The sequence below is a fragment of the Brachyhypopomus gauderio genome, unplaced genomic scaffold (genome assembly GCF_052324685.1).
Source record: "Brachyhypopomus gauderio isolate BG-103 unplaced genomic scaffold, BGAUD_0.2 sc203, whole genome shotgun sequence".
Classification (NCBI taxonomy): domain Eukaryota; kingdom Metazoa; phylum Chordata; class Actinopteri; order Gymnotiformes; family Hypopomidae; genus Brachyhypopomus; species Brachyhypopomus gauderio.
Window position 1 is genome coordinate 200241 of NW_027507024.1, and position 12671 is coordinate 212911.

Genomic DNA, 12671 nt, shown 5'->3' on the forward strand with positions numbered 1-12671 from the left:
GAGTTATTTTATAAGTCTGTACTTCAGTGTGTTTTGTCCTTTGGTCTGGTCTGTGTCTTTGGTAGTATGCGTAAACAAGACCAGGATAAATTGCAATGTATTATTAAAATAGCTAGCAGGATAATTGGGTGCAATCAAACATCAGCTGTCCAGCTGTTTCAAGACATCCTACTATACAAGGCTGAAAGTATTCTTGCAGACACTACCCACCATTTACATAATAGATTCCAGTTAAGTCAACGTGGTAAGGGGAAGCCACTACAAAGGAAAATAAGAACAACTAGGTTCAGTAAGTCATTTGCAATCCTTTTGCAATCACAATGGTTAATGAAAGACAGTTCTCAGCAAGGGACTTGACACTGTAGTATTGTGTGTGTGTGTGTGTGTGTGTGTGTGTGTGTGTTTGTGTGTGTGTGTGTGGTATTTTTACCCTGTTTGAAGTTGTTTGTACCATATGCACCATGACCATTTGTATTTCCCTCCTGGGATAATAAAGTTAACTTTGACTTTGAGGAGCCCTATCAGACCAAGCAGGGGTGTATTTGACACTGCAGCTGAATACTAAACCTAAAAATAAATTATGGCGACTCAATGTGGGCATCCTGAATAATAACAAAGTATTAGAACAAATTAAACAAGATATAACAACATATATAGAATGATAATAATGACGTGTCTCCTAATATTTTATGGGATGCTGCAAAAGCGGTAATGCGGGGAAAATTAATACTGATTACTTCACAACTGATCAAAGAGAAACAGAAAAGATTTAAGGAACTCCAAAGTACCCTGCAGGAATTGGAAATGGCTCATGTCAAGAAAGGTGACCCTAAAATATTGCAGCAGATTACAAAGTTAAGACGAATTGCTTGATGAGGAGATAGAAAAACGAGCTAGGTTTACCAAACAAAGATACTACAAAGTGAGCCCCAAAGCAACTAAACTTTTGTCATGGAGATACAAGACGTTGGAGCTATCCAAAGAAAACGGAGGAAGAGCCCTCCCATGTCTACTGAACTACTATATGGCAGCTCAACTTAGAGTCTTAGCCTGCTGGTGTATCCCAGAGTATGAAGCTCGATGGAAAACCTACAAATTAACACAAATATATTCTCTTTTACAGTCTTTACTTGGAAATAGCAATTTTGGTGGTGGTGTTGCTGATTGCTTAAACGGATGGACAAGTCTAGCCCTAACAGTGTGGTATAAAGAGGTCAAGAAATTACAGTTAACTGAACAGGTGAGAATTTTGAAGTGGGCATTGTATGACCTGCATTTTAAACCTTCCAAGTTAGACATGAGATTCAAAACCTGGGCTAATAAGGGAATAACTGCCTACAGTACAATGGTCAAAGAAGGGAAATTCTTATCATACATGCCTCTGACTAAACAATTTGACTAAGATAAGGAAGACTTCTATAGATGCCTACAGATTAGGGATTATTATAACAAAGAATTAAAAATGATAAATATACCAAAGGGTAGCTTAGTCTGGGCTTTTATGGATGTCTACAAACTGAAGGACACCAGGAGGATTATCTCATACATATATATGAGTATTCAAATAACTAAGGGATACTCCACAACATATATAAAATCAAAATGGGAAAGAGAAAGTAACACATCTGTCACGGTGGGTCAGCCAGGACGCCACCAGAGGGCGCACACACGCACTCCTTCCCTCACGCGCACGCCCACATCACAGAGCACACCCTCTCATTCCAGAACACTCCCCCAATCACAATCACCCGAATACTGACACCTGTCACTTAATCAGGTTCGGGTTGTATTTATTCCCACAGGTCACGCTGTTCAGTGCTGCGCATTGAACCTGCACCCTTTAGAGAAGACCTGCTCTGCACATCGGATTGCTGCTTCTATTTTTACTTTCTTCTTTGTTGCATTCATTTCATTGTCCTGCCGAGTGGACTGAGTTTCTACGTTCCTTTTGCAATGGAGAATAAAACCAGTCTCACTCGGCCTCTGCCTCCAGCTGCTTCTGTCCCGGCGTCACAACATCAATTCCAGATGAATATTGGGGTATGTTTTGTAGGTGGATAACTTCAACATCACATTCTAGATTATTAAGGGAATTTAACTGGAAATGCTTAGTTAGGTTTTTTTACACTCCTAAAAGAGCTTTGATGGATAAAGGAAAACAGCAGGGATTGTGTTGGACAGTGCGGTACTCAGATGGCCGATCACTTTCACATTTTCTGGAGTTGCCCAGTGGTAGCGTCACTTTGGCAAGACATTGGTAATGTAATAGCGGATTTGTTTGAGATCGAATTTCAATTCACATGGCTGAAACTTTATATGGGAAAGGTGCTGCAACTAGTGGGAAAGAATGATAAATACCTGCTCAAAGTATTGTTGGCAGCAAGTAAAAAAACGAGAAAGTGGATGCAGCAAGATCCTCCAACTAAAAAACAGTGGATTGAAGTTGTTCGAAATCTATGCAATGGAAAGACTAACGTTTATGTTGCAGTTAAGATTGGACCATTTTATAAAATACTGGGATAAATGAATCTTAGCCTTTCCTATTGATGAAACTAACACCTTGAAATAAGATGCACTGTGCACAAAGAGGTAACTCAGGGTTTTTTTTTTTTTTTCCTTTACTCTTATTATTGTTTGTCTGCTTGTTTTTTACCTGTCCATGTAAGAACAGCGACATCCTTTGGAACTGCCTATGTCCTTAATAAGTATGTTTGAGCTTGTTCATATGTATGTGTATACGTGTGTGTGTGTGTGTGTATATATGCAAGCTTGGATGTACATATGTGTATGTACATGTTGGAAAATAAAAAAAAAGTTAAAAAAAAAAAAGATCCTCATTGTGAACTGAGATTCACCAACAGTGTCCTCCCTCTGAAGTAATAAAGTGATGTTATGATGTCGTGACCCAGAGCTCTTACTGGTCTCTAGTGTGTTAGCGAGGTCTGTCTGGTTCATGTTCCTCAGGACGTGCAGTGTGATCTTCATCGCCCCCTCTCTGACACTGCTCTGATCCTCCTCATCCTCCACCTGTTTCTCAGTGCATGCTGGGTAATCTGGACTCAGTAGTTTCTTGAATCTCTTCAGCTCATTTTTCACCAGAGAGATGATTTTGTGCTCCAGCTCCTGAATAAACAGTATCAGTAAAAGCTACAGTGTTACAGACAGATGATTATAACACAGGATAATTGTGACAGAAATTATTGATTAATTATCATTGATTAGATTATGTTTAATTGTTATAAAGAGATCATTATGAACTTTATGACTTAGTATTTGTCCATTCTGGCTAAGCAGAAGGACTACAATAATGAAGTAGTGTGTTTCAGTGTAACCATGCTTAGTTCATATTAGGCATATATGTCCCAGGTCAGGGAAAGTGCTGAGGGTAAGAGCACTTTGTTAGCTGGTTGTCACTAGGCTACTAGTCTTGGGTCATTCAGCTTTCTCTGCGTTCTACTGATGCATCAGTTGCTTCCGTTAACTCTAGGGAAGTCCATATTGGGAGATACACACATGTGAGACAAAGTAGCCTGCTGGGCGCCTATGTTTTGGAACATGCTGTGCTTAAGATGAACTGCTGAATTGTGTTTAGGATTGTATATAAGCAGGGAGACTGCCCCCCTTGCCTTCAGAGTTGTCATGCTTGAATGAGACTCATGATTTGCCTTTTTAATATCTTTGATTTAATACAGAATATAAATCATTTTAACCATGTCTGAGTCCTCATCCATTATTAGAAAATGTCCATGACAATAATCCATTAAACATAAGAGAGGACTGATCTGAGAGGGACTGGGTGGTCCTGTGGACATTATGGTTTATAAGTACATAATTCTAATATTAAAATTTCAATTGAATGTAGTTTTATAAAGCCATAACACAGCATAACACACAGCTTTATACATTTGAGCATTGTTCATTATCAGTTAAATTACAAATAGACATTAAAGTAAAACATGAACCAGTAAAGCCACAGAGTCTCATCATGATCTGTGATGTAAACACACTCTAATGATAAGACCCTTCTCTCACTCACACAATAAACACAATCCACATACACAGAATACAACCACAGAGATCAAGCAAGACAGAACATAATACAATATCTCCCAATACAAGAACCACCACAGAACAAGAGAATCAACAGAGCTTAAATAGGACAGACTAACAAGTGAAGAGACAGAGATTAAATAGGACAGACTAACAAGAGAAGAGACAGAGATTAAATAGGACATACTAACAAGAGAAGGGACAGAGCTTAAATAGGACATACTAACAAGAGAAGGGACAGAGATTAAATAGGACAGACTAATAAGAGAAGGGACAGAGATTAAATAGGACAGACTAACAAGAGAAGGGACAGAGATTAAATAGGACAGACTAACAAGAGAAGGGACAGAGATTAAATAGGACAGACTAACAAGAGAAGGGACAGAGATTAAATAGGACAGACTAACAAGAGAAGGGACAGAGCTTAAATATGACAGACTAACAAGAGAAGGGACAGAGATTAAATAGGACAGACTAACAAGAGAAGGGACAGAGATTAAATATGACAGACTAACAAGAGAAGAGACAGAGATTAAATAGGACAGACTAACAAGAGAAGGGACAGAGCTTAAATAGGACAGACTAACAAGAGAAGGGACAGAGCTTAAATAGGACAGACTAACAAGAGAAGGGACAGAGATTAAATAGGACAGACTAACAAGAGAAGGGACAGAGATTAAATAGGACAGACTAACAAGAGAAGGGACAGAGCTTAAATAGGACAGACTAACAAGAGAAGGGACAGAGCTTAAATAGGACAGACTAACAAGAGAAGGGACAGAGATTAAATAGGACAGACTAACAAGAGAAGAGACAGAGATTAAATAGGACAGACTAACAAGAGAAGAGACAGAGATTAAATAGGACAGACTAAAAAGAGAAGGGACAGAGCTTAAATAGGACAGACTAACAAGAGAAGGGACAGAGATTAAATAGGACAGACTAACAAGAGAAGTCAACTGTGAAGAGGTGGGACTGATAATCACAGGGTGGAGTTACTGAATGGAAGGAGGGACAGACAGACATGAAAAACACATGGGAAGTATAAACAGGGAAAGGCTGGGCGGGGCTAGAGGGATTAAACAGACAGATTGACAGGAGTGTGGAGCTCAGCATGGCACACACACACACACACACACACACACAAACATGCAGACAAATACACACCTTGAATACTGACTCAAGTTGGTCTTTAGAAATCTTTACTGGATTCTTTTGGACACTGTGGAGAAACAGAACAACAACTTTAATGGAAAATCTACATTTTATAGACATGAATACACATTACGTTCATGAATACATTAAATTCTTGAACACACATTACATTACACTTTTTTGCAGATGCCAAGACCCAATTTCTGAAACTATGTCTGTTTTGTCAAAACACACTGCAGCCAATGCTACACACACATCAGGTAAAACATCTCACACTTTTGGAAAAAACATACATGTCAAACAAAACTCTTGCAACTCTTCCCAAAACCATATTATTGCATCTAAATGCCACACACAAATATCAGATGATTAGCCTTTCATATATGTGACTACAAACTGAAGTGACAAATGGAAAACACTACTACCATGTGTTTGACTGTTTAGTTTGTGGTCTGCTGTGAAGGTCTGTCAGAGGTCTCACATATACATGAATATTTTCGAAAAATTAGGTTATTTCTGCCTATTCAGTACATTTACACCATAAAGTAAACCGCAATTACATTAATAAAAAAAAAAACAAATTATACATTTTTTTTGTTTTGTTTTGCATGAACACTACAGCAACACATGCAGTATATATTGTAAACTCATTGAACAACAAAAACAACAAAAAAATAAAAACAAAAAGAGAAAATAACCTACTCCTGCTGAATGTATATGCACTGGTGGGGTTGCCGACAAACTCCATGCCACAAAGAACTCAACAGCAATGGAGAGTTTGGTGGAGGTGAAGCACAACAAATCATGGTTGTTCAGTGAACCAGTTTGTACTTGAGCAGCCGGGTGCAAACTTGTGTTGTCCCAGACGACAACAAACCTGGACTGTTCTGGTTCATCCCCCTGGTGATGGAGAATGAGTATGTTGTGCTCTGTGTTGAAGAAGGTGATGATGTGCACACTGTTGTGTGGACGAAGAGTGGCATGATGATGAGTGGCAAATTCATAGCACAGTTGTTTCACACTGTCACTGGCCCAGTCCGGATAGACTCACTGAATGGATGTTGCTGATGGTAACGTTGTCAGTAATGATGTGCTGTTGTAGTTATCGGAAATGTATGCAGTTGTTTGCTCTGACCATATTGACGATGGTCTCTTTCTGTTCTGAGCTGCCTTCGTCCCCCATCAAGGGCTAGTCTAGTACATAGTGTATATATAGAGGATAGGTCTACTTATCTATTCTCATTTTGAAATGTCTGGATGATGCTACAGTGTAGCAGCCCAGAAAATATTGGACCCTTTGTCTCCAGAAAACCCAAGCCATTGCTTGACTACATGGTCAACCAGAGTGGCTCTGATCTCATCCATTATGGTTGCTCATCTCTATGCAATATTGAACTCCAGTGATGTGCACACCAATTTTTGCAACTTGTGGCCTCTTTATGGAGATTAGGCTTTGATGTCTAAAGATTTGTAAAAATTAGCAGTGTTGTAACGTGAGGACTGGGTATGAATTTTGGTACGTGAGTGTAGCAGTTGCGGGGCAGTGATTTCCAAAAGAAACACATGGTTTTCAGTTTTGAATGTTGTGTCTTATGTGAACAACTGTGTTTAACAATGTTGAAATGGTCCCACACCGCACGTCTTTTCGCCTGCTTCATTTTGTTTTCCACTCTGGTCTTTCGCCACACGTGTTCACCTCTCGTTCTTACACTCTGTTCAAGTTACTACAGGAACGCTCTCTAACGATTAATCGTGATTAATACATTTTGATCGAGTAACCTCTTGATCGACAATTAATCTAAAGTCGATTAATCATTTGCATCCCTAGATATAAATTAATCCATTTTTATTATTCTATGTTCTTTTTCCAAAGATTAAAGTAGGGCAAACCAGTGACTTGCACTGAAGCTTTGAAGGAAATCTTAGGGTAAATGATAAAATTTATAAAAAATGAAAAATGACATTGAACTTACAATGTGTCTGTTTTCAATAATCTTCAGAGAGGAAACAAAATGACTTCCTGTGATGTCATCAGCATGGCTTTGTATATTAAAATAATAGTCTTTTGTCATACGGTAACACCAGTGACATGAATATAGGGGACGTACACATTTATTTTGTATTTTTAAATATTTCATTATATTTATTTGCAATATTGTATTTTTAAATATTTTGTGTGATATATTGGACCTTTATAGACACATAACTGCAGTTGAGTTAATAAAGTATATGTTTTCCTTTCAAAAATAAAAGCCCTTAGTTTCCCAGCATGACAGCGAGGACAGGCATTTTTGGGCATACTTGGAAAAACACTAAAATGGTTGTGAAGGATCATTTTGTCCTCTAATGTTCTCTGTGACTGCTGACACCCCATTTGACACCTCTCCCCCCTCCTCCTGTATGTTCTGTGTGTGTGTACCAGAGACGGCTTATCATTTCCTCTCCAGGTGCTGTGCTTCCTGTTGGCTATGCTGCACACGTATGAATTATGTTCTGCCTTCACACAGCCTGCTTGAGAAGAATGCATTTGTTTGAAATGTGAAATATTTTGTCAATTGTGATTTTTACACCCCAATCGAAATTTGTCCTCCGCTTTTAACCCATCTGTGCAGTCAGTGCGCACACACACACACACACACACACACACACACACACACACACACACACACACACACACACACACACACACACACGGTTACTAGGGGGCTGTGGATCACACGTGCCCAGAGTGGTGGGCAGCCCTAGCCCTGGCACCCGGGGAGCAGTTGGGGTTAGGTGCCTTGATCAAGGGCACCTCAGTCATGGCCTGTCTGGGAATCAAACCCACAACCCTCGGGTCACAAGACCAGTTCCCTAACCGCCAGGCCATGACTGCCCCCCGCCAGGCCATGACTGATTCCATCTATGGTAGTATATTACATATGTTAGACTAGCCTCATTGAGCCCACCCTGTTGCTTGCAAGCACAGGGCTGGTCTGTGTGTGTATAAATAAGAGGAGCGCCCTCTTATCTTTGAACATTTGGGATACAGCCTGCCTGTGTGAATAAACGTCTCTTGCTGCAAGAGTAGTTTGTTCCCTATTTGTTCCGAGCGTGCTCAGCCACACACTTCTCTGCAGAGTGTTACTATCAATTGAAGATTCTTACTTGGTGATCCTCCATGACCCTCCGCTCATTGCTGAACACAAGGAGAGAGCTTTCTACTGAGGAAAAAAACTCTTACAGGTTGAAAAGAAAAACTGACTCATAAGTGGTTCAAAAAGATATAATTGTTCAAATATGTTGTTTTGTCTTAAAATGTAAATAAATCCCTAAATTTGAGGGGTTTTAAAATGCAACTGCCCTGTTAAGTCTAAGGACAGAAAAGTGGACATTTCTGTAGAATGACCCATGAACGAGTAGAAAGTTGCTCTGAAAAAGAGATACAAGATGAAAGATATGGGTGTTGTCCTATATATTGGGTATCTCTGTCATTCAAGACCAGACAAACAATTGTGTGTTTCTTCATCAGAAGCATTACATTGAAGCCATTCTTCAGAAATATGGAATGGACAAAGCCAATCCAGCTGGAACCCCAACCGATCCAAATGTGAAGTGAAAGAGAAATGTTAGCGTCAGTAAGCCAGTGAACCAAAGTAGCTATCAGCACATTGTTGGTTGTCTGCTTTATGCTGCAATGGCCACAAGACCAGACATTGCACAAGCTGTGAGCGTTGTGTCAAAATTCAGTGCAGAGCCAAATAATGCACATATGCATGCTGTGAAGAGAATTCTTCATTACTTGAAAGGAACCATGAACCTTGCTCTCAAGTATGAGAAATCAGTCTGGAACTTTAGTTGGGTTCTCAGATGCTGACTGGGCTGGAGATCAGGATGATCGTCGATTTACAACCAGTAATGTCTTCTTACTGGGTGGAGGAGCAGTGAGTTGGCTCAGCAAGAAACAGTCAACAGTTGCACTGTCAACAGCTGAAGCGGAATACGTCGCACTCAGCCACGCAGCACAGGAATGTACTTGGCTAAAACGTCTACTAAGTGATCTCGGAATGGATGCTACTAGTGTGATCCTGAAATACAACCAAGGACCCATTGACATCGCAAAAAAAATCCAGTTGATCATTCCAGAACGAAGAACATAGACATTTGTTATTATTTGTAATAATAATAATAATAATAATAATACATTTTATTTAACGGCGCCTTTCTGGCACTCAAGGTCACCTTACATGGAGCAAAAAACAGAAATAATACAGTAAAAACGGCAAATAGTAAAAATAAAATAAAATAAGATATAACAATAAAATGAATAAGTGAATGAACAGACCATAGAGATCAGCAGTTATAAGCAGATTTAAAAAGATGAGTTTTGAGACCCGACTTAAAATGTATGATTGATTGAGAGTTTCTCAAGTCTGGTGGAAGAGCATTCCACAATCTAGGGGCGGAGCTACTGAAGGCCCGACCGCCCATGGTGCTGAGGTGTGTAATGGGGACAGACAGGCGTGTAGAAGCAGATGATCTCAGTGATCGTGAGTGAGAGGTGATGTTAATAAGGTCTAATATATATGGAGGGGCGAGATTATGAATTGCTTTGAAAGTGAGGAGAAGGATTTTGTATTGTATGCGTTGTGTAACTGGGAGCCAGTGTAGCTGGTGCAGAACAGGAGTGATGTGATGGAAGGATGGTGTTCTTGAAATAATACGCGCAGCAGAGTTTTGAACCATTTGAAGTTTGTTTAGTGATTTGAGGGGAAGACCAAAAAGAAGAGAATTGCAATAATCCAGGCGTGAAGTAACAAGACTGTGAACCAGAATAGCAGTAGTGTGAGGGGAAAGAGAAGGACGGAGACGATTGATATTTCGGAGGTGACAATAAGCAGATCATGTGATATTGTTGATGTGAGATTGGAATGATAGAGTATTGTCCAGGATGACACCCAGGCTCTTTACCTGAACTAAAGGAGAAACAGAACAATTATCAATAGTGAGGGAGAAATTATTTGCTTTGGAGAGATTTGATTTGGTGCCAACAAGTAGCACCTCAGTTTTATCGCCATTTAATTTGAGGAAGTTGTGAGAGAACCAGGTCTTAATTTCAGATAAACAATCAGTAAGAGAGGGCATGGGAAAGTTGGAATTGGGCTTACTAGAGACATAGAGCTGGGTGTCATCCGCATAGCAGTAAAAATTGATATCATATTTGCGGAAAATATTACCTAGGGGGAGAAGATATACTATGAACAGAAGGGGGCCGAGGACAGAGCCCTGAGGGACGCCAGTGATAACAGGAGAAGGTTGAGAGGTGAAGGTTTTAAGCTGGATAAACTGAGTACGGTTAGAAAGATATGATTTGAACCAATTTAATGATGTGTGAATTATTCCAATGGAGGACAGTCTATGAAGAAGTGGGGCAGTCATGGCCTGTTGGTTAGGGAACTGGTCTTGTGACCGGAGGGTTGTGGGTTCGATCCCCAGACCTGAGGCCATGACTGATGTGCCCCTGAGCAAGGCCCTTAACCCTCAATTGCTCACTTGTATAAAAATGAGATAAAAATGTAAGTCGCTCTGGATAAGGGCTTCTGCCAAATGCCATAAAATGTAAATGTAAGAAGTGTGGAGTGACAGACAGTATCGAAGGCTGCAGTGAGATTCAGAAGAATAAGAATAGAAAGAAATCCAGAATCAGCTGCAAGGAGGAGATCATTGGTTATTCTAACAAGTGCTGTTTCAGTGCTGTGAGAGGAGCGGAAACCAGATTGAAATTTTTCGTAAAACCTGTTATGTGATGGGAGCTGAGCTGAAACTACTTTCTCCAGTATTTTGGACAGAAATGGCAGATTGGAGATAGGGCGTAAGTTATTAAAATCAGTCGGATCAGCACTAGGTTTTTTTTTTATCGGGTTAATAGCTGCAGTTTTAAAAGCTGTTGGTACAATCCCAGTCGTGAGAGAGGAGTGAATGATAGCAGTAATAAGAGGAAGTAATGAAGGAAGACAGGGTTTAACCAGTGTTGTGGGAAGAGGGTCCAGTGTGCAGGTGGATTGCTTAGTTTTAGAGATGAGATTAGAGAGTTCAGAAATAGAAGGAAGAGAGAAAGATGACAAATGAGTTGAAGAAAGAGAGGAGTCGGAGACTAATCTAGGAAATGTAGGAGACGGTCGGGAAGAGTTGGGTGGTTCAAGAACAGCTACAGTTACCGGCTGAGCTCTAAAAGATTTATAAATAGTCTCTATTTTCTCATTGAAAAATTAAATTAGAGAATTACACAAGGTGGTAGTACAGAGATGCGGTGGAATGAAGTCCGGGCCTTGAACAGTTTTGTTATAAAGTGCATACAGTGATCTAGTGTCGCCTTTCATAGAAACAATTAAACCATTATAGTAGTCAGATTTAGCTCGAGATAATGAATCCTTATAAAGAATCATGTGGTCCTTGTACATGTCCCTGTGAATGGACAAACCAGTTTTGCGAAACAATCGCTCGAGTTGTCGCCCTTTGGCCTTTAAGAGCCGAAGCTCAGATGTGTACCAGGGGGCAGTGCGTGAGAAGTGGACCATATGTGATTTTAACGGGGCAAGAGTGTCAAGACTGGCTTGAAGACCAGTATTACATAAAGACACTAGTTCATCAGGGTCCATTTGTTGATGGAAGACCAGATGAGAGTTTATGCTGGAAGAGAGGGAGACTAGATCGATGTTCTTGATATTGCGATAGGTGATGAGACGAGAAGGCTTCATGGAGGAGAGATGAAGATTGACCTTGTATGAAAGAAGAAAATGGTCAGATATAGCCAGATCTTCTACTGAACTGTTAAAGGGAGTGACACCAGAGCAACAGACGAGGTCCAGAATGTGGCCTTTAGAGTGAGTAGGATTGTCAGTATACTGCTGCAGTCCGAAACTCTCCATACATGATGTAAAGTCTTTGGTGAGAGGATTATTAGTATTGTCCATATGAATGTTAAAATCGCCTCTAAACTATAATGGCAGATGACAGAGTGATGAGATATGTAAGCAGTGCAGCAAAGTCCTGAAGAAAGTCTTTATTTCCTTTAGGAGGCTGGTAAATGTTGGCAATGATGGTTAAGAAAACTAAGCAAAGACAAATGGGATCTTGCTAGTTTGAGTTAATAGGATTCATTGTTCTTCAAGTATTTAAGTTTAGTATTTTTCTTAAGTGATATAATTGATATAATCTCCTTGTAAAAAAGTGGGAGTGTTGTATTATGGTAATTTTAATAGTAAGGTTGAAAAGGTGTTGCCACCTACTGTCTTGTACTGTTTAAAGTATTTCGGGTGCATTTCTTATGTGAGTGAATAAAAAACACGTAACAAGTTCAACACATTTGAGACGAAAACTGTCTACTGTGCATTCTCCCCCCTCAGTTTCTCAGTGTGCCCAAATGTACTGTAAACATATGATAACAACGGAATAAAGGAGATAGGACTGCCCTCTCTTCTCAGAGT

At 39.8% G+C, this 12671-nt stretch overlaps 1 protein-coding gene across 2 annotated transcripts in view; it reads right to left on the reverse strand.

Annotated features, from left to right (window-relative positions):
* Positions 1–12671, reverse strand: part of LOC143502716 (NACHT, LRR and PYD domains-containing protein 3-like) — a 47451-nt gene that overhangs the window by 18432 nt on the left and 16348 nt on the right. For both annotated transcript variants that reach the window (XM_076995389.1, XM_076995388.1), the window contains exons 5-6: positions 5218–5272; positions 2919–3123 (exon numbers count right to left, since the gene is read on the reverse strand). In XM_076995389.1, coding sequence (XP_076851504.1) covers positions 2919–3123; positions 5218–5272 — 260 coding nt within the window. The remainder of the gene's footprint in view (positions 1–2918; positions 3124–5217; positions 5273–12671) is intronic.